This window comes from Erithacus rubecula (genome assembly GCF_903797595.1).
Source record: "Erithacus rubecula genome assembly, chromosome: 9".
Lineage (NCBI taxonomy): Eukaryota > Metazoa > Chordata > Aves > Passeriformes > Muscicapidae > Erithacus > Erithacus rubecula.
The window spans coordinates 6,637,060-6,658,825 of NC_136660.1; the positions used below are offsets into that span (position 1 = coordinate 6,637,060).

Genomic DNA, 21,766 nt, shown 5'->3' on the forward strand with positions numbered 1-21,766 from the left:
GTGTTATATCTTGATTAATTACCTTAATCCTTTAGACCTTTATAGAATGATTATTAAATAATTTATTCCTGAATATTTCCTGGTAATTTGGGTTAGACTAATTGGTCTAAAATTTTCTGGTTTCTTTTCATCCTGATAGAAGATAGGTCTGATGTTTTCATCCTGTCAGTTCTCTGGGACAATACTTGTCTGCCCTTAGGTCTTCAAAATGTTCACCAGTGGTTCCACCCTCCAAAATACATATTCTGTGGATATGGGAGCTTTCATATAAGATCTGCTCCCTTGGTACATGGCCCCTCTCTAATGCAGAGGTAGTCTAAGCTGCTTCCCAGAGGGGAGCAAACTGGGGCTGTGTGGCAGGGGGAGGACAGATATCCTCCAAACAGGTATAGCTCTCAAAATGGGCATAAACCAAAATATTCTCCAAACATGTAGGGCTTTTCTGACCCATTCCATTTCTTATTTGACACAGAAAGTCCATTGGTACTCTGAGGATTTAGTTCATTTTGTCAGGGGGAAAAAAAGTCTCGTTGTTTATTTACTTTTCAGTTGTGGCCCCATATTATAATATGATCCTATTTGATTTTCCTGGTTATATTCACCTAGAGGCAATCAACAGATGTTCCCTTCTCATCTTCCAGTACCTCAGCACATCTAATATGTAGAGGATCATGACTTTTCACGTGTCTTCTGCCAGTCTTTTCCTAAACAGCAAATCCTTTTCTGCTTCTTTGGGATGCTTCATCCCCATCTTTGTCCCCAGTTGTGTCTGTGGCAGGGGACAGGAGCTGTCAGCCCTGGTGATGTGGTGGCCCTGTGGCCAGGCTCTGACCCCACTGCTCCTGCTGTGTCAGGAGCACCACTGCTTGGGTCACTCTTTTCCCCATTTGCCCCTTGTTAGAAGAAAGCATCTATATTTGTTCTTATTTGTTAACCCAGGCAGAGGGGGAATTTTGGGAACAGGGTGTGGAGATCCAGCAATCAGTATCAGTGAAAGGAGAAGAAAGTAGAAGTTGTTGGCAGGGATTTCAACTCTTCTGGTTTTTCCTTTTTTCAAGCCAAGAGAATGTTTTATGTTTTTCTTCTTGAGTTCAGATAAGTTGTTTTGCCAGCATATATTTTGAACAGGGTCCATTGTAAGCAGTACATTGAAATGCATCATGAATCTTGAGGCCTCTGGAAGGGTAGAGACCCTCACCAAAATGACCTTCAGCTGTCAGATGTGAGCTTAGTCCTGCAGCTTTCCCAGAGTAAAATGTTGGTGTTCTCTCTTAGTGTTGTCTTTAACTCCTTAATTTTCTTAGCTGAAAAGAAGAAATGAATGTGCCACACTGCCTTCCAGTATTGAAAACTCAGAAATACTGTATCCAGTCTTGCAAAGTGGGATAAATCAGATCATTATAGTTTACTGTATTTTAAATTATATTATCTATATGTAGTTTAAATTATATTAACAATATGTAGTTTACTTCAACCTGCTGTACACACAGAATTCATTTTTGACAACAGTGTAATGAATGACATGGATTGATACTCCTTTCAAGCATCCTGCCACACATATGTCTATACATAATGCTTTGGAAAATAAACTACTTTAGGAAAGTGCAAGAACTGGTTTTCCAAGGCACACAGGAGCACGTTTTTGGAATTCAATGAAGAAGTTGTGTTGTAATAAATTTTCTGCTGACTAAGTAAGCAGCAAATTTTCTCCTTGTACTTCTGCAGTTTCCAGAGAACTTAGAGTTGTGCTGACTAATTAAATGAACCCTCCCTTTCAGATTTTTTCCACGTGTAGCATATTTTGTGAAGCAAAAGCCAAATAATTTCTAAAGCTGGCATTCAAACATGTTGCTTTTATTATTTTTCTGATTGTTACTTTTTCTTTGCACTTATTATTGATATTTTCTGTTGCTTGCCTCTAATTATCTTACATTAATTTTCCCATTTGCTTTCTAAATTATTTTGCAGCTATTCCTCTCCACTCCCTCAGTATGATTCAAGGTGATAACTCTGTGCTTTCTGTGAATCCTCATTTTATTTTGTTTTCCTAAACTTTTTTTCCCACAGAGTGTGTGTAGATGTTTGTAGTGCATCCAACCACATCCTCATCCCTTCCATGTATTCCAGTAGAAATGCTCATTAGCCTTTAGCGTTGTGTTTTAGTGTAGTTTCCATTATTAGTGCAACATTAATTTAGGTAAGCATCAGCTACTAATGTTTTTAGATAGAAAGTGCATGAAATACTGCTTGGAATTGTTTTTATTGTTTTAAACGGTAAGTTACTAATCGGAAATAAACAAGGAAATAATTCATTAGTAAGCTGCTGACAATGATAATATGCACAAAGGCTGGTCTGCTGCAGGCTTTGTCTGCACTGGAGGCTGCAGTGTGGTGCAGACACCAAGGCTGGAAGGGGCTGGCTCCTGCTTTGGGGCACAGGCTCATTCCAGTGTTATTTACCCTTGCTGGGAGCAGTGTGCAGTAGCAGTGCCAAGCTCCTGGTTGCCAAGGCTGAACTGACCTTAAAATCTACAACCTAAACATCCTGACTAACTCAGGGACTGATTTTTGTAGGTACTTAGTTTTAACTTTTACTGATATATATATATATTTTTAATTATGCATTTAAGACAGTAGATTTAGATGCTTAGAGATTTTTGGCAATTCACTCTTACAGACTATTAATAGTATGGGTACATTTAAATAGTTTGGGTACAGAAGACAGCTTTGAGTGTAAGTTTGGGCATTTTTTCCCAAGATGAGAGCCTCCTTTTCATTATGAATCCTGAGGTGGCTTGACAAACCAGTAACCATCTACATGATAGGCAGCTCTCCAGAACATTGCTTTGTGCTGGGCCATCAGACCAAGCCTATCCTTGTCAAGCTCCCCAGAAGGCTCCTCCATGGTGCACTGGCCAGCTGTGCCTCCCTGGAGCTGCTGGAACTTCAGCCCTGGGGGTGCTCCAGCCAGGCATCCCTCCACCCCACAAACTTCCAGTCTGAAATGGCCCCAACTCCTCTGCAGACAGCAACCATGCACATTTTTAAAAGGGCAGCTAAGCATCCATAAATACTAAGATTATAATCACTTATGGAACATATAATTTAAAGTTTGAGCATACTGATTTTGACACAGGTCTAATAATTATGGAAAGTGTTTGTTTAGCCAAGATCCTGTCTTGCTGAACCAATTCCTCTTGTGAGGAGCTGGGATACCCTAGTGGCAACGTTTGGATTTATTGGAGTGTACAGTGCATTTAGCTAGGAGAGAAACACGAATGTGGATACAGTTTTTCTGTATGAAAACTACTGTGAAATATCATGCCTCAGTATTGTAAAGTGTCTGGCGCATGAGAAATTATAAATTTGGGCCAAGGTCATCTCAGAGAGCAGTTTTACCTCCCCATCTTTACTGATGGATTTTAATTTGAAGAAAGGCAATGTAGCAACTTCTTGATCTGGAATTCTGCTGGATAACATTTCTGTTGCACTTCCTATGTTTATAGCTTATGTCCCTACTCACTTCTCTCCTGCAGACTACTAAATACCAAATGTTGATTTTTCTGCTGCTTTAGTGCAGATTTTTCCCACCCATGCTGGTCAGACTTCTGAATACAGTTTACTTGCAGCCCTGGCCAGTGCCTGTCAGCTGCTGCTGTTGATATCCTGCTGATCTCAAAAGGAACTGTGTTGCACAAATTCCCAGTCACACTTCAGAGCACCTAGGGTTTTTTTTTTCAAGAACCATCCCAATCCCCTGGATTATTGGCTGATACCCCTAGTTCACTTTACTGTCAGGAACCAGGAAATTGAATGGATTCACCTGTTAGTCATGTGAAGGTTTAGTTCTTAAAAGCTGGAAGATTTGGCAACAGCCTTGAAAATAGTGAAGCCACATGACAGATGTGTCAGCTATGTCAGTGTCTATCATACAGAAGGAGCAAACAAAAATCTGTACTGGCTTCAAGGCTGAGCTTGTGACTTGTGTCCCTCTTGATACCAGCCTGTTATTGCATCTTCTGCCTCAAGATATTGTAATATTAATTGTTAATTTTAATTATTCCCTTGTAAATAGAAAGCATTTTATTAAAAAATACACCACTGATAATTTACAATTATAATTTCTTACTCCCTTATTAAAAAATGGAAAATTATGCATTAGAATGACACAAGTGCAATTTTTCTTTAATATCTTTTTTTTTTTTTTTTGCTAATGAATCTAATCTTCAAAGAGAAGTAATGTCATGATTTCCTTCAGGGAACCAACAGCCTAAAGGAAGTTATGTACTTGGTAGTCATCACTTACCTTCCCCATCAGTGGAAGCCCTTAGTAGCCTGGACTGACTGTCACCCACGGTGCTGGCACTTACTCTGGCAGCCATCAGGAATATTTGCAAATGAGACAGAGGGGAGGTTTTAAAGACTGAGGGTCCTAAAATAACAAGCATTTTTGATTCTCATTTTTCTACACTGTCTGGTTGCTTTATGCATGTGAGGCTAATTACTCTCATTTGTGGACAGCAGAGCTAATAGCAACAAAGAGATGTTTTAAAATTCTAACAAACTACTACTAATACAATATTTGTATACACTTTTAATCCAAATTGCTCAGTAGGTCATGGTCATTTCACCATGATGCTGCTAGAGCTTTAGCAATTCCTGCTTTTGATAACCAGTAGTTAACATGCAAATACAAATTTTAAAAGAATCTTCATGTTCTTTTTAGTTTAGCTGGGATCGGGATGACTTTTCTTACCTTTTAAAGTCTACGTCTGCTGAATTTTGCTTATCTCCTGCTTGTTTTGTGATGGCTTTCACTGATGCTTTTTCTCCTTTGTGCAGTTTCCTGGTCAGTTTTATGGTGGATGCACGGGGGGGTTCGATGAGGGGCAGCCGGCACCATGGCATGAGGATAATCATCCCGCCACGGAAGTGCACGGCGCCCACGCGCATCACCTGCCGCCTGGTAAAGAGGCACAAACTGGCCAGCCCGCCACCCATGGTTGAAGGAGAAGGATTGGCAAGTCGGCTTGTAGAAATGGGGCCAGCAGGGGCACAGTTTTTAGGGTGAGTTGTTCTGAGAGTGTGATTGCTTATGCTCATGTCGCACCTTTCATTCCCTTTACCCTGTGGATCTCTAATTAGTTAAACATTGACTCCACTTCATCTGAGCACGTAACACAAGCTACTTAACTTAAAACATTAAAAAATGCCAATCTGCATTCCTTCTGGAAAGAACCCTTGCATTTTAAGGAGAGTTTTGCCCCTTTGATGAGATGAAGGTAAGGAAAGCCATGGGAAGGCCAGGTTCCACCCCCATCTACTCATGCAACCTTGCCTCAGAAGTCAGGAGGAGTCACACACTAAAAACCTGGAGCAGGTTTTGACCCTCTTGCTTGTAGAGTATTTAGAGAAACAGCACTATCACAAAGAATTGTCCTCCAGACACCCACAGGGACCCAGATACTGAGCTCTGTTCCTGACATGCACGGCTCCCTCTGGAGTTGCTGGGAGCTGCTTGTCTCCGTCCTGTGGAACAAAACCACTTGGAGTGACGGTGGAGCACCTACTGTAGAATGGTGGTACAAGTAGTACCAGTGCTAGGAACTGACTATTTTTAAAGCTTAAAATAGGGGAAACAATCCACTATGATGTGGCCTTTTTTTCCCTAATTATAAATTTTGTTCATTACTGTGAGTGGCACCCTGGTGTAAACTGCTGATTCTGTTGGGAATGACAGCTTGTTCCTAATTTCCCCTTCTCATTTCTCTTCCTGCTGCATGGATGTTATTCAGTAAACTGCACCTTCCTAAAAGTCCTCCCCCTCTAAATGAGGGTGAGAGCATGGTTAGCCGAATCCTGCAGCTTGGTCCACAAGGAACAAAATTTATTGGGTAGGATATGTACGGAAAAGATACAGAATGTCTACAGTTTTTTCTTTTGTTTCCAATTTTTTGTTATTCCCATTATTTTTTTTTTAAGTTTCCTAAAACTTTCAGTTGATTTGTGTCACTGAAAGAAAATCATAGTGGCTTGATTTAATATAGCTCTGCTACTACCTTGTGCTTATAGGCATGTAAAATTCACTGCCAGCATTCTGCTTTCATAACTTCTGTGCTTTTGTAATTTTTTAAATTTGAAGTGTTTCTACTGCATTAAATACATTTTAATACACAGTGGCAGTCCTTTAAGTTCAACCCTGTGGTAGAGAAGGTATTTACAGGCCTCAGGTGAGACTCTTTTGAGAAGAGCATTTATAAAATGTGATCACGTGAAGTCCATTATTTATGAAAGATTATTCTGAAAAAAATGTTATCAAGTGAATGAATTGATTCAGCAAGATTGGAGAAATGCTAATCTTTTCAACCTGCAAGGGGCATCTTGTTAAAATAAATTTACAAAGCCAAGTATGCTACCCAAAGGGACTGCAGAGTATAAACATGTTTCTGTATGTTTTTGACTGTTGTTTTCAAACCGTATTGTGAAATTTATTGCGTTAGGTTTTCAAAATATTGGTGAGTGTTTGGTGTTCCAAACCTGTTCAATACCTTCTCACTGAGTATTCTCGTTAAATGTCATGCACAAAATTGTGTAGTTTCTAAATATTTACAGAGACAGTATCTGAAATATTAGCCTGCAAAGATTGTACTACAGTGTTAGTTTTCAGCTTGTGCTCTTTTTGAGCTAGACCGTAAATATCTTAAGCAATATATTTGAATTTTTTATATTTTCTCGCTGTGCACAATGGGAGAGAGCAGCTACATTCCTGGTTTTTTATTAAAGGACTTGAGACTTGAAAAATAGACCGGGTGTTCCTAAAAGCATCTAAAATATATTAATTAAACTCTTTTTATCGTTTATATGGGGGGAAAAAAGACTAACTCTTCTCCCTGGGAATTTAATGTTCAAGCTGGGCTTCAAGCTAGTTTGTTTTTCCCCATGATGGCTGTTGTGATTTCATGCCCAAGTGATGGATTGGTTAATGCACCCAACACCTGGCAGATGTACAGTAACACAGAAATGCTGCACACTTCTCCCATCATGTGACACTGCTTTTAACCAAGTTGTTACAAAGCAGTTAAGCCCTTTACAACCTCTGTAGGAAAATAATGATACTGTCTATTTCAATGTCTTAAAGCTGCATAATCCATAAATGTTCACTTACTGTGTGATTTCAGTCGGTTTGTCTTAGCATACTTTAAAATGCATATCCTGCCTGTGAAGTGTTTGGCAACAGTGTCTGTTTTGTTGAGGAATGGCACATGAAGTGAATGGTGGTTTCTGTCAGTTGTTCATACAAATTGTTTGGTAATGCACTTGCAGTCCTCTGTTGAAGGCACATTGTCTGGTGACACAGGTGTATTATTAACCACCTTCTCATTCCCTTTGCTTCCCCTTGAAATGTTTGACAGTAACTAATATAAATGTGGTCATGATGTTGTTCAACCCAGAGAAATCCATTCTGAAAGGATCTAAGGATTCCCCAGTGATGTTTGCCGTGCAGAGGCTGCAGCTGTGATGCTGAGCATGAGAACCAGAAAGTGGAGCTAAAGAAAAAGTCTCTTATTTCACAGGAGCTGCATCAACAAAGAGCTAGGGAGAACTCTGAAAACTTTGGGACTTAGTTTGAAGTTCAAAATCTACATAAATGTGTGGTTCCTGTTACAGTCAGTGGCTGTTGCATGCACTGGGATAGCCAGACTGCTTCTGAACTGACTTTGTCCCTTCAAACTCTCCGAGCCAAATCTGAACTTTTGACTACGCTAATGCCAGTTAAAAGTCAGCAGTGCCGTGTGTGCTGGAGGCAGGTTGGATCACCTACACCCTGGGATAAATGAGCAAGGAGAACTCTCCTTCTTAAAAGTTGTCACTATTTTTTTCATGGAGGAATAGATTTCAAGAGATTTGCACTAAGAACAAGCTATATATTGATATTTTCAATTTATCCATTAATATAGTTTGAATGACAAAGGATTGTGCAGCTTTGGCAATTTTAAAAACATTTTTACTGTAACTGTGTTAACTATTTAAAATGACTGTAGTTTTCTAAAGGACCCATAGGAAATTAAGGGCAGTGAGGAAATATAGAGTTAAAAATGACATGATTCCTTTTTCTCTAGCCCTGTCATAGTGGAAATCCCACATTTTGGATCAATGCGAGGCAAGGAAAGAGAACTGATCGTGCTCCGAAGTGAGAATGGTGAAACATGGAAAGAGCACCAGTATGACAGCAAACACGAAGACTTAACTGAAATACTGAATGGCATGGATGAAGGTAAATCTTTTCTCAAAACTTGAGCTAGCCTTGCCTTTGTGAAGGCTTGCTAACTTGGGCTGACTAAAGCAAACTCAAATAAAACAGTGCAGGGGATGTCTGATTTCAGGGAATACATTATGTGTTCCATTTTAAACTGATGGAAAGAGTGCAAGGAGAAATTGTTCTGCAGTGGCCTGGGGACATCCCGAAATGAGTGGTGAATTTTGGTCTGAAGTCTTACCAAGTTTAAGCAGAGTTTGCACAGTTGCTTTCCAGCATGAGTTTGAGAATAGCACCCACTGGAGGTTCAGGTGTCTGTGCTGCTCAGGCAGGGCCATGGTAAGGTCATTCCAAGCCAACAATGAAGTGCAAATATCAGCTATATGGGGCCTCCCTGCAGATGCAGAGCTCGGCCCCATAGAGCATCTTGTTTCAAATGGCATTGTTAGACACTGCCTCCCACAAGTACACAACCTGCTTTCCTGATGCCCATCTGGGAAGTCTGGCTCCCTTGTTTTGCTTGAACATTGCTGTTGGTGTGAGTCCCTCAAGATGAGGGGACCCAGCTGTACATACCCATCAGAAGATGCTGTCACAGATGGTCCCTGAAGACAAATCATGGGCAAAGCCAGGCTGTGGGGCTGCAGTGATTTCTTGGTACCACTGCTTTCTTTTCTTAGCAGGCATTTTTCAATACGTGTGCTGATAAACCATTGCTTGAGCTCTTTGCATCTGAATGTGAATGGAAGAGTTTGTGGTGTGAACTTGGTTTTCTGTAAGGGTTTATCCACAGGATTTTCCCTAGATAAGCTACAGAAAGTTGTAGTGTGATAGAGCAAAAGCTGCAAGGAAGTTCTTTCATTATCAGCAGAAGCATGTGAAGGAAATGATGAGGCTGTGGATGGCAGCTCTGAGAGGTGTCTGTGGGGGAGCTCTGCCTTTGATTTCAGCCTCTCCTTGTTTGATGAGGGCAGCCTTAAGCACAATGCATGCCTTGGGAACATGGAGAGTTGTGCTGTAGTGAGGGTCTCCCTGGGCATCTGAAGTACTGCATTCTTAGCAATTTCCTGATCTTCTGGGAATGGGGACAACAGGAAAGACTTCACTTTGAAGTATTTAAACTGCACCTGGGCTTGTACAAACTTAAAGCAACAGCAAAGATCTGCTTGTTTTGTGATGATCTATTGTAGCTATTTATTTCAAAATAAATGTAATAGAACCAAACAGATAGGAGGGCAGAAACACTGCAAATGTTTTGTCAGTGGGTTTGGAAAAATAGAATAAACCCCATCACTGAAGGGTACCTAAAAGCAGTGGAACAGGCAAGAGATGGACAGGGTCCAGGATGGTATGGCCTGGGAAATTATGACTGCTGCAGGATTGAATGCAGTAGTTGCAGCCTCTGAACAAAGAAAAATCTCACCACTGGCCCTCCTTCTCTGCACACTGGCATGAGATCAGAAGTGATGATTTGGTATTTGAGTGAAGTAGTGGTGCCTTGGCAAGGTGAGGTAATCAGCACCCATCAGCACCTTATTTGCTTCGTATGCTTTTCGAACTGAGATTAGTTTGATTTGGGGATGGGAAATCTGGGCAAAGAAATATTGTCCTGAAGTGCTGCAGCTTGCAACACTTATGAAGAGTTCACATATGGATAAATTGACAATTTACAGAGATGAGCTCAATAAAGAAAAACACTTTGAGAGAGGTGGGCATGAAGGCCTCAGTACTTAGAGTCTAAAATATAAAACTTCACAATGTGGAGCCAGTGGACAACTTTCTGATCTTACTGAGGGTTTCAGGTGGCTCTTTCCTTCTGGGGAACTGCTGTTTGAGGTTATAGTTTGAGGTATAAGTGCAGCCAAGTAATCATACAAAGTATAATGGAAATTATTCTATTACAGTGAAAATATTTGACACCTTAAAGACCAAACCTCAGGAGTGGCTTTTACAAATCCAGGCAATCGTTTGTGAGAGGAAAATGAGAAAAAATACTGCAGAAACATCCTTCTCTAGCTAGAAAAGCAAAATAAAAAATAAAAACCCACCCTGCATTAAAATAGTGCAAGGATTTTGACAAAATTCTGCTCTAGTTAAACGGCACCTTTTCAATGTAAAAGGTCTTCCAAACAATGACCAAAAAATTACAAATTTGTAGACTTGAGTGGGTTGGGGTTTTTTTCATCTGAACTTTTGCTGGTTTGTTACAAAATACCAGAGTCAGACTTGGCTCTGGGGGAATATCTTGCATCTCAGAAGACATAACTTTGGAAGAGGTTTTATTCCAAGCATGAACTCTGGAGGCAGAAGCAAGCTTTAATTTAAATAAAAAGCAGCCACATAGTCATTTAGAGAAATTTAGTCTGTCTTTGCAAGAAAACTCATCTGCATGATCATCTCCAAGTGCCACAGGAGTGCCCATTTTCTGGCAGAAGCAGCTGCTCTGCTCTCTGTCAAAGCTGCTGTGATCACAGGTGTAGTGAAGGAGGGCAATCAGACCTTTATTCGCAGGTCCTTAATCGGCCGAGTTTTAACGGTGCTGTTTGCTCCTTGTTTTGCTGTTCCTGTTTTGCTCTCCCCCTTAGCTAACAGGGATGAGAGCAAGGACATCCTGGCTCTCCGTGGGGATTGCTGAAAACCTCCTTTGTACTGGAAGCAGCTCCATCTGCTGGGAAACCTCATTTTAGACCCGAAATAATACCAAGCAGGAGGCACCGCTCCAGGGCTAATGCAGGATTAAATAACAGCAGAACTTCTGGGCTGTTATCATGAGAGAACAATGAACTATGATGTAAAGAGCCCTGTTTTTCTTAGGTGCAGTCAGGTTTCTGCTTAAATAGGTTTTATTTTAAGGATAGTACTGTACTTAGGCAAATACAGTGCTGAGGGAATACAGGGAATTTGGCATTTTTAGGAGTAGGAGAAGTGTGGCTCCAAACACAAGGGCAGCAATTCACAGCTCTTGGCCATATTACATTTATTTATACTTGAATCAAATAAAATATATATATATATTAAATTTCTTTTTTTTTGAAGAAGAAGAAGCAGCTCTCTGTCTTGTAATTGGTAAATACATTACATTTTCAGATGGGCTTCTTCTATATCCAACTTCTGTTAGCTTATAACATTCCTGCACCCTTTAGAGGTACCTGTGGGCACAAATGCATTCTTTGGGGTACCTAATCTTTTAAAAGTCATTTGCAAACTAGTGAGTGAGCCAAGAAATGCAAATGTTTGTGGCTGCAGTATGGTTGCAGCTGCACAGTGTGGTTTCTGATGGGAAGCAAGAGATTTTACGTAACTGAATTGACAAATCAAACCAGAGTGTGAGCTTGTTTATGCTTGAAGTTTAAAGTACAATCATAAATCACTCGGCAGTGATTTTGCCACGTTTCCAAGAAGTTTTTAACTATTGCTGTTAAACTGTATTTTGTGAACAGGAAGATAAAAGACTACACAAAAATAGACATAAAGGATATTGCCTTATTTGAGGGTGAAACATCCCTGTGGCACTCTGAGTGTCTAGTTATGTGTGTGAAACACTCAGGCTAGGAGGTTACCAGCATCTTCCTGCCCTCAGTTTCTCCTTGCCCCTTGCCATGTGCTTTTTCTGCCTCCATCCCTCTCCTGTATTTTCCTCTGTGTGGAAGCTGCTTCCTGCATGCCATGCTTTTAGTGCAGCAATTCCTTAATGGGCACATATCTGTATGGGGAGAACTGGGATCCTGTGTTCACCCCATGCTGTGGTCTGGTACAGGTGAGATTTGCTTTTTTCAATGCTAGCAAAATTCTTTTGAGGTCCTGGCAAGGGAAGCCAGATACACACAAAGACACCTTGAAGCCCATGAAACAGCTAGGTGTTCTGTCACTTTATTTCTAGTCAGAAGATTCTTGCTGTGTGTTACCTTATCTGAAGGTAAAAGAAGAAAGGTATTAGATGTGGATGAACTTGATCCACAGCTGCCTCTCACCAGGGACAGCTGGTGTGATTGCTTTCCTTGACCTGATACAGCCTGTGTAAGAGCCCTCACTGAACTTGGAGGACGTGGCTGGTTTCCCTTCTCCTGTCCTGGAGCCTTAATGTTCATGTGGCAGCATGCACCAAAGGGTGGGGACTTCTTTTCCTCTCTCCTTCCCCTCTCTCCATCTCCTCTGTCCTGTGGAAGTGGCAGGAGAAGATTTCTGCACACATCATATTCACAATACCTTTCTCTTGACTCACTAAAGCTGAATGGCTGTAAGAGTTGGGCTGATAGCACAAGCCTGGGGGAGAGTGACATTGGGAGATCCTTCCCAATTTTGTCACTAACCTTTCTGCTTTGTCTCTCCATGCTTCACTATCCCTGTCTGTATGATGGGGTGCACAGCATACTTCTCTGTGGCTAAAACCCCCTTCCCTCCAAAACCCAACCATCTAACCAAAAAATGCTTCAAGCTTTATAATTGAAATGCTTTGCCCAGGAATGGAGGGTCAGCAGCTGAGGAAAATAGTAATGATGATATCTCCATCTGTAAAATGCATGAGGTGGGTTTGGGAAATGTGACCTTTCCCAGGACTAGTTTTCTCTGTTTCATTAACTCTGTCATGCTAACACTGCATTTCTCAGGGCAGTGAGAGAGATGGTTTGATTGCTCATCTTTTTTTTTTTTTTTTTCTTCTGTTAGAGGACAACTTCATATAGAAGTTTACATATGTATTATCCAAACACAACCTCCCTATATATAGTTCAACTCCTCTCCATGCCTGACTGTTGCTCTGTCACTCTTTATCTTCTCATCTTCCTCCTCTGAAGGAGAGTGCCTGCCAGGTTCAAAGGACTTTGAAATGTTCTTGTACAAATCACTATTTTTCTACTTCAGGAGAATTGTAATTATCCTTCACCTCTGTGAACATTTTACATTGGGTTCTTTCTCTAGCAACAAACAGGAGATGATTAGGATTTACCAGTCAAGATTATACCTGTCTGGGAGTTTAGAAATCCAGTTTGTCTCCTGCACAAGCTATTGCTTCCAGAGGCTGCAGGCAGAGTGCCTAATTCATTAGAGGGCTTCAGATATCAATCTCTGAGTCAAAGTAAATGGAAGCTGACATTATGGTAAGAAATTATCCACTCCTGGTAGGAACATATGATCTACAGCAACACTGTGTGATTAATCCAAACTATCTGCTGAATGTTTTAAAATGGAAAACTGACATTTTACTGAATTTGCATTCTAATTCTTTTGGAACTGTAATTGAGCTTGCTTGTTTAGAGGAGGAAAATGTCTCAGTCACAAAGTATTTTACAAGTATTTTTTGTCTGAGTATAATTTCTGGTGTTCCTGCTTTCTCTTGCTGGATCTGATAAAAATGTCATATTTTGAGGAACAAACTTTATTTAGAAATTCCTTTTTTAAGGAGGAAAATAAGAGCTGAAATTTGTGGAGTGCTCCAGTGAAATCCTATTACAAGAGATATAATGACCAGGTGCAAGAAGTTACAAAGATAAGTGAATGACAGTTACAAAATTATCTCCACTTGTGTATGGTGTTTATATCACAGGGATTCCACCAATGCATTTGGGGCACTAGTGCAAACATAGATATATACATACATATATAAACACATATAGTTGCAAAAGTTACTATATTTTTGTTATGTAACAGAGTTTTTCCCAGTGCACATATAGGGGAAACTGTGTCATGTGCTTAATTATTTAATAGGGATGGGTACTGTATGCACATTTCTGAGCTCTGGTGACCCTACAAACTGAGAATGTAGCTGAGAGCACTAATGGTTGATGACCTGACTCTGTTTCAGTTGGATCTAAGGATGCACTAAGGTTCTCTAGGAACTGAGGGGTGCACTGCTATTATTTTGGGGCAGATAACCAAATGGTTGGAATCCTGGTGTGGCAGGGAAGCTTGCTCTTGGTTCAGTGACAGTGCTGGGAAATGGCTCTGTCACTTCCACAGTTTCTTGGAGCGCTCTGGGTCTGGTCAGTATTTTTGGATGCCAGTTTGAGCAATAACTGTCTCAAGTGGCCAAGCTCTGGGTTGCACACCTGACCTTTAGGGAGATAGATCATGAAGTGTCTGTGATTCACAAAATGACTAGATTGGAAGAGACCTTCAAGAGCATTGAGTCCAACCCATGCCCTAACACCTCAACTAAACCATGGCACCAGTGCCACATCCAATCTTTTTAAACACATCCAGGGATGGTGACTCCACCACCTCCCTGGGCAGACAATTCCAGTACTTTATCATTCTTTCTGTAAAAAACTTTTTCCTAATATCCAGCCTATATCTCCCTTGGTGCAGCTTAAGACTGTATCCTCTCATTTTGTCAGATGTTGCCTGGAAAAAGAGACCAATCCCCACCTGACCACAACCACCTTTCAGGAAGTTGTGAGAGTGATAAGGTCACCTCTAAGTCTCCTCTTCTCCAGGCTAAACAAGCCCAGCTCCCTCAGCTGTTCCTCACAGGGTTTGTGTTCCAAGCCCCTCAGTGCCTCTGTGCCCTCCTTTGGACACGTTCATGTGTCTCAAGGTCCTTCCTAAACTGGGGGGCAGAACTGGACACAGCACTCAAGCTGTGGCCTCAGCAGTGCTGAGTACAGGAGAAGAATGACCTCCCAGGTCCAGCTGGCCACACTGTTCCCGACACAGGCCAGGTGCCCTTGGCCACCAGGGCACACTGCTGGCTCATGTCCAGTGGGCTGCTGACCAGTACCCCAGGTCCCTTCTGCCTGGGCACTGTGCAGACACACTGTCCCCAGCCTATAATGCTGAAGGGGTTATTGTGGCCAAAATGCAGGACTTGGCACTAGCACTTGTTAAACTTCATCTTGTTGGACTCTGATCTCCTGAGGTTTTCTTTATGTCAAAACTATATGGGGGAATGGAGCCATGCACAGAAAGATCAGATATAAATGAGAGCTTGACTATCTCCTTCAGCGCCTTTTGGATTCCTGTGCTGTGACAAACCTGCCATTCTGTGGCAGCTGCTACTGCAGACTGTCACACCTGACTACTTAGGTGTCCTAGCAAGTCTTTTTGTCTCTTTCTGTTGGCTGTCATTGTCAAGATTTATACAAAAGTTCACAGAAAAAACAAGGCTTGAGCATTGATAGCACTGAGTGGCTTTTATTTTACTCCTGTAGTATATAAATAACGATAAATCTCCCAACCTTCTTAGGCATTTTAAGGCTTACTCAAAGCCCCACACTCACAGAGGAGTGTGGGATGAACCTGGGCAGGGATGCCTGAACATTTTACCTGTCTTGTGCCCCCAGAGCTGGACAGTGTGGAGGAGCTGGAGAAGAAGCGGATCTGCAGGATCGTCACCAAGGATTTCCCCCAGTACTTCGCAGTGGTTTCCAGGATCAAGCAGGAGAGTAACCAAATTGGCCCCGAGGGTGGGGTACTGAGCAGCACCACAGTGCCACGTGTCCAGGCCTCCTTCCCTGAGGGGGCTCTGACCAAGAGAATCCGTGTGGGGCTCCAGGTAAAGATGCTTTAGTGCAGCATTTCTGAGTGCACTTGTCTTGATGTACGAGACTGGGATTTTAAAAAAAATTAAAAAAAAATTAAAGGGTAAATGGATGCAAACTCCCATTACCATGTCTGTCACTTTTTACTGTAGCAAATGTGAAGTTTGCCTATAAGTCTTCTATAACTTCATGCATTCTTTGTGATTTTAACCCAAACAAGTATTTCTTTCTAATAATCACAGGAAGCACTGAGTAGAGAGGTCAGTTGGAGTGCAGTGCTCCTCAAGAGCACAAATCTGTGTTTGGCAGAGATGGAAGAATTGTCTATCACCCCCAGGAGACAGTGTCTAGTCTTCAGTTCTCAAGTGCAAAATAGGCCTGATTTTGCATTTTGAAATTGTATGTGATGTCACTAATCACTGTAAATTAAGAACAAAACCAAACATGCTCTGAAGAGCTCTCAGCAAATGGTGCAGAGAACCTTTGGAGATTTATAGTTTAGCTCTACCATTTAGCGATTAGGAAATCAGAAGTTGTTGATTAAAACTAAACATTAATTTCATTAATAATCACCCTTGAGAAGGCTTCCTGGGGGGGGAAATAAATTAGAAAGAAAACAGAAAGAAAATAGAATTATCATTTAGAAAATAATTCTACATGTCTATAAGCAATTTGTAGCTCCAGTTTAAGTATGTTCCCTATGTTGACAGGCTCAACCAGTTCCAGAAGAGATTGTCAAAAAAATCCTTGGAAACAAAGCAACATTCAGTCCCATTGTCACTGTGGAGCCAAGAAGAAGAAAATTCCATAAGCCAATAACCATGACAATTCCTGTGCCACCTCCGTCAGGAGAAGGAGTAACCAATGGGTACAAAGGAGACATGACCCCCAGCCTTCGACTCCTATGTAGCATTACAGGTTAGAGAAAATCCTGCTCTTTGCAAAGGTTTCTGTGGCAGCAGCTCTGTGCTCACTCTCACAACTCCTGCTTTCCAGTAAGGGAGCCTTGATGTGCTGGACCATTGGTGTTCAGATCAGCTCTCCTGAGCAAAGTGAGCTGAGGTTATTTCCAAGGCTCCCACTGATTCACTGAGCTTTATATCTGGTCCCATGCCATTGTAAAAGAACTCTCCCAACATATGTTAAATACTATTCTCCATTTAGCCAGTATGAAGAATTTCAGTCTTGGCTTTTAACATGCTTGCCAGTAAGAGTAGCTTGCAGTAGTAATTTTGTCCTAGCTGATACTGGGGTGGGGTGTGGAGCTGCTGTTGACTTGTAGGTATGTTCTTTGCTCACATCATTGTCTTTTTTTGTGAGACACGTAATGCCACATACAGCAGGGAGCTCAGCTGTTGGAGGACTGTAATGTCTGGGTTTTCTTTCTGTGTGTGGAGATAGAGATGTTCATTGTGCAGTCTGTGATCTCCCTGGTGTGTGTTTGTGCAGGAGGCACTTCGCCTGCGCAGTGGGAGGATATCACGGGCACCACTCCGCTGACATTTTCCAACGACTGTGTCTCCTTCACCACCAATGTTTCTGCCAGGTATGGGAACAGACCCTGCCAACTGCACCTCAGGAGTGGCTTCCCTTGATCAGCACTGTGCATGGTTGTGAGGTTGTTGGTTTTCTGGAAGCCTTCCACAAGGCTGATGAAGCAGTGATGGCCCAGATGCTGCTTTGTCACTGCCTATCAGCACCCCACACATCCAGGGCTGCACACAAAGCTCTGGCCTGGCTGTGATGGGGTCTCCTGGCAGGCAAACAGCCTGTTCCTCTGAAGGCTGCCATGCCACAAAGGGCTTCAGTTTTTCTGTAAATGGCACCAGAAAGAAGAAGCTTAAAATGTTTATCCCATTAAAAAAAAAAAGCGAGGATTCATAAAAATGTGTTTGCTTTAAAATTGAAAGATGTTTCATTTCTGGCTATGGGCTTTTTAGTTGAAAATTATATTAAACTGCTCTCACAAAAATATCATTTGCAAAAAAATGATGAGCTGGAATTAATCTTGGTGGACTTCACGGACTTCTGTGCTGATTGGAGACATTTAACAGCATCTGTACAAATCACATATGCTAGTGGAGAAAATTCATGGTATAGCAGGTAGAGAGTTTATCATTCAGTAAATTGCATTGCAGCTATAAAAACCTTTTGGAAAGTGAATTGCTGGAAAACGAAATAGATCGGGGCTGAAATATTGTGGGAAAGATTGATGCAAAGTATAAATTATTTATAATTTTTATCACACTTGTCTTCAACCTCTTAATCATAAGATGAAAAAAATTACAATGTAACACCTGTCTCTGGGAAACCACCAGGGTCATGTTTGGTTCAGCCCAAATGGAAGATGTGATTTTGCTGTGTATGTTATAAAGGTATTTGTTTTAGCAAATCAAATGTATAGTGAAGCATCAGCACATTACAATATACATTGTGTGTGGTGGCAAGAAATTAGATTTCCCTGCTTAGGCTTCAAATGAGCCTTCAGATAAATAGTTTTGAGAGACACAAGTGTAAAAAGGGTCAGATAAGTATGTCAGCACTTCATTGCCAGATATTCCCATTTCTGGATGGTTAAGCCTGTACTGAGAGTAGAAGGAACATAACAACTCTGGCAATTCTGCAAGGACACTACACATGCAAAATGACCAAGGATACAGGACATAGTTTCTCTTTAAGGATTAAGCAATGTTGGAACATAATGAAAAGTTGATTTAATGGTTTACTTTTTCCCACTCAGATTTTGGCTTGCAGACTGCCACCAAGTACTAGAGACTGTTGGGCTGGCAACACAGCTTTACAGAGAATTAATATGTGTTCCTTACATGGCAAAGTTTGTAATATTTGCCAAAATGAATGACCCTGTGGAATCCAATTTGCGCTGCTTCTGCATGACTGATGACAAAGTGGACAAAACTTTGGAGCAACAAGAGAACTTTGAGGAAGTTGCAAGAAGCAAAGATATTGAGGTACATTCCTTGCAGCTGGATTCCTCTGTGTAGGTGGGCAGTGTGTTTTCCAAGTAGCAACAGCTGCTGCAAAAGCCACGACAAGCCTGTTAAATAAAGGTTCACAGGCTGTGCCATGAAACTTCTCAAAAGAAGAACAAAATGGGGCAAGCCTGGAGGAGCATGAGGACCTGTGGATGTCCCAGTGCAGTCTGCAGTGGGGTTTGCACTCACTGCTGTCAAGTAGTCCTGGTTGGGCTTTGCAGACAGAAGGAATTCCTTCTCATTGGCCCTGCAGACACATAGTCATGAGTAGGACTGGCTTATGGTGAAATCATAGTCATTAACTTACTATTTCCTGAAGAAAATTACACACTCTTACTTTGGAAAAGACAGGTGGCTTGTGGTTTTCCAAACTGCCTCTACTCATAATACCTTGCCATAATGCAAGGTAGTGATATTCTAATTTGTTGTTGAATGTAACCAAGTGGGGACTTGTGTTAAACTCAGGAACTATGTTGGGGAAATCATGATGCTTATATACATTAATCTACTATTAAAAGAGGTTTTATTGACTTTTATTTCTTGCTTTGATAGGTTCTTGAAGGAAAACCTATTTATGTTGATTGCTATGGAAATCTGGCCCCTTTGACTAAAGGAGGACAGCAGCTTGTTTTTAATTTTTATGCTTTCAAAGAAAATAGACTGCCATTCTCTATCAAGGTAAAAGAAAAATGAATAAAATAAATGATCCTGCTGCTTTCCTCCCTTCCCACACTCCTTCCTTTTTTCAGCTCTGTAGGACTAACTTGCCACTGGGATGTAAGTATAGTTTTTTAATATGTGAATAATATGGATAGGGTGCTCTGCTTGAAGCCATAGCAGAGCTGCTGGCAGGTCTGCGAACAGAATACTCGTGATATGGATTCACAACCTTTTACTAAAACCATATATCAAATTGGAGCCCCAGCATGTTTACCAGCAGATCACAGTTTCTGAGGGATTAAGCAAAGGAGATGCATTCAATAACATACTGTGCTGGAGAGCAGCCTTCAGGTGCCTGTTCATCTCTAAATGGCCAGGAATGGATGCTCATTTTCCTTAGCCTTGTCACAGCTGCCCTGCTGAAAAGGTTGTAAAGCATTTTGGTAAACACCAGCAAAACATGGCAGAATAAAATGAAATGCGCAGACAGTACCTGCCAGTAATATCCCAGTGTGAAACTCTCAGGTTGGACTTGCTCAATGCCTTGTCTTGCATGGATTTGCCATCAGGGAGCTTCAGGCTGACCTAAGTCTTTCACAGCAACACATTTTCTCCTTCAGCACCTCAGGCTGAGCTCCAGCCTTTACACATTGGAAGGTACTTTGTAGAAAGAAATTCTGAGAATCATTCCAGAAACCTCCTCCAGGACTCTGAATTACTACATATTACTGTGCTGAAGCAAAATTTCTTTTCTAGGTGAGAGACACCAGCCAGGAGCCCTGTGGTCGATTATCATTTTTGAAAGAACCAAAGACTACAAAAGGACTGCCACAGACAGCTGTTTGCAACTTGAATATCACTCTGCCAGCACACAAAAAGGTATTTGTTTGGAAAGTAAACATCTTTCTTAGGGTTGGATTGGATTTATTTTTGTTCCTTTCGTTTTTGTGTCTTTTTTTTTTTTAATTTCCTGCTAGTCATAAAGAAACCCTGTGAACTGTCAGTAATGAGAATGCTTTGGAATATGATAAAGGCTTTTAAAATGTATGTTTTATTGATTTCTTGTTTGTAGAACGCTTTTGAAGTCTCTTGTTACTGTGGTGTCCAGTTCCTATAATTTTTACGATTCTGTTTACAGCTCATGCTTCAGCCTGCAAGTCATAAATTTATGCTTTCAGTAATGTCACGTGTTTATTTGCATTGGATGTAAAGTTTTGGTTTTTTTCTTTTGTGTTGACATTTTGGATTTGCTTTGCCTTATAAATCAGCTTGCATTTTGTGCTCCCAATTTGGTCCTTTTCATATCCTGATATTCTTTTCCCTGCTGTCCATTATAATATTCCTTGTCTCTGCAATGCATCTTGGGACCAAAAGGAAACAGAGTCAGATCAAGATGATGAGGTAATATAAACACTGTCTTCTGTTTTTATTTCCTTCAGATTTAGTGAAGCAAAGTAGTATGTTATAGAAAAATAAAAACAAACAACTATTTTTAACCCTGTTGTTGAAATGATTCCTACAGAAAAATAGCCATATCCTCAATTTCTGATAGGCTGTTGTAAAACAGTAGAACTGCAAAAATATGGAAAACCCTGTGATTATAAATTGTGAAATTAAACCAAGCACTGAATAAAAGCAGTCTAAAATTTAACTGATTTTCTTCTGAAAAAGGAAATATTTATGAATATCAGGCCAAGTCAAATCAAGAAGAGTTTAGTGGATAATATTTTACCTCTTGGAGTAACACTGACACTGCTTTGGTAGCTTGTATTTCTGATAATATGTGGCCTCTGTGCTGGGGCCACAGTAGTGGCCTTTAACATCTTACCTTTGTAAATAAACTGGATTCTTTCAAAAAAAGTAAACCAGCCAAGAGCAGTTTCTAAATATTGTGTTCAAATCTATTTTCAAATAAACCTCAGATGTTTGCAGATTAAAAATCCACTGTTTCATGGAAAGCACTGTAGACTGTCAGAAAATTGAGTGGGTTTTACTCATTAGAGGTAGTTAGAGATGAGATCATCTTATAAAAGAAATTACATAGATGTTTCAAATTTACCTAGCAGCTATTTCTTTTTTTCTTTCCCTGGTGGAAAATAAATAGCAGTTGTCACCTGCTGCTTAGAGTAGCTAAAAAAAAACCCCAAACAGTGCAACCCAAAACACTCCTTAAATGTTAAAAAATAATAATAGCAAAACCATCACTTTATCTCCACAGAATTTGTTCCCAGTGAGCTATTATACAGCTATAATAATAGTTTTCTTTCTAAAAAAACTGTATTTTTAGCCACATGTTCAAGTGAGTTGATCTCTGAAGGACTATTATTATTTAAGACACCACACTAGCCACTATGCTTCTGAGTGCAGCAACTTATGAAGCA

At 40.8% G+C, this 21,766-nt stretch overlaps 1 protein-coding gene across 5 annotated transcripts in view; it reads left to right on the plus strand.

Annotated features, from left to right (window-relative positions):
- Nucleotides 1-21,766, plus strand: part of ANK3 (ankyrin 3) — a 348,817-nt gene that overhangs the window by 288,564 nt on the left and 38,487 nt on the right. For 4 of the 5 annotated variants that reach the window (XM_079313269.1, XM_079313272.1, XM_079313268.1 and 1 more), the window contains 8 exons: nucleotides 4,843-5,067; nucleotides 8,121-8,275; nucleotides 15,535-15,746; nucleotides 16,443-16,650; nucleotides 17,182-17,278; nucleotides 18,473-18,701; nucleotides 19,278-19,403; nucleotides 20,142-20,264. In XM_079313269.1, coding sequence (XP_079169395.1) covers nucleotides 4,843-5,067; nucleotides 8,121-8,275; nucleotides 15,535-15,746; nucleotides 16,443-16,650; nucleotides 17,182-17,278; nucleotides 18,473-18,701; nucleotides 19,278-19,403; nucleotides 20,142-20,264 — 1,375 coding nt within the window. Of the gene's footprint in view, nucleotides 1-4,842; nucleotides 5,068-8,120; nucleotides 8,276-15,534; nucleotides 15,747-16,442; nucleotides 16,651-17,181; nucleotides 17,279-18,472; nucleotides 18,702-19,277; nucleotides 19,404-20,141; nucleotides 20,265-20,759; nucleotides 20,787-21,766 lie in introns of all 5 variants that reach the window. The other variant, XM_079313271.1, reaches the window with a different exon arrangement.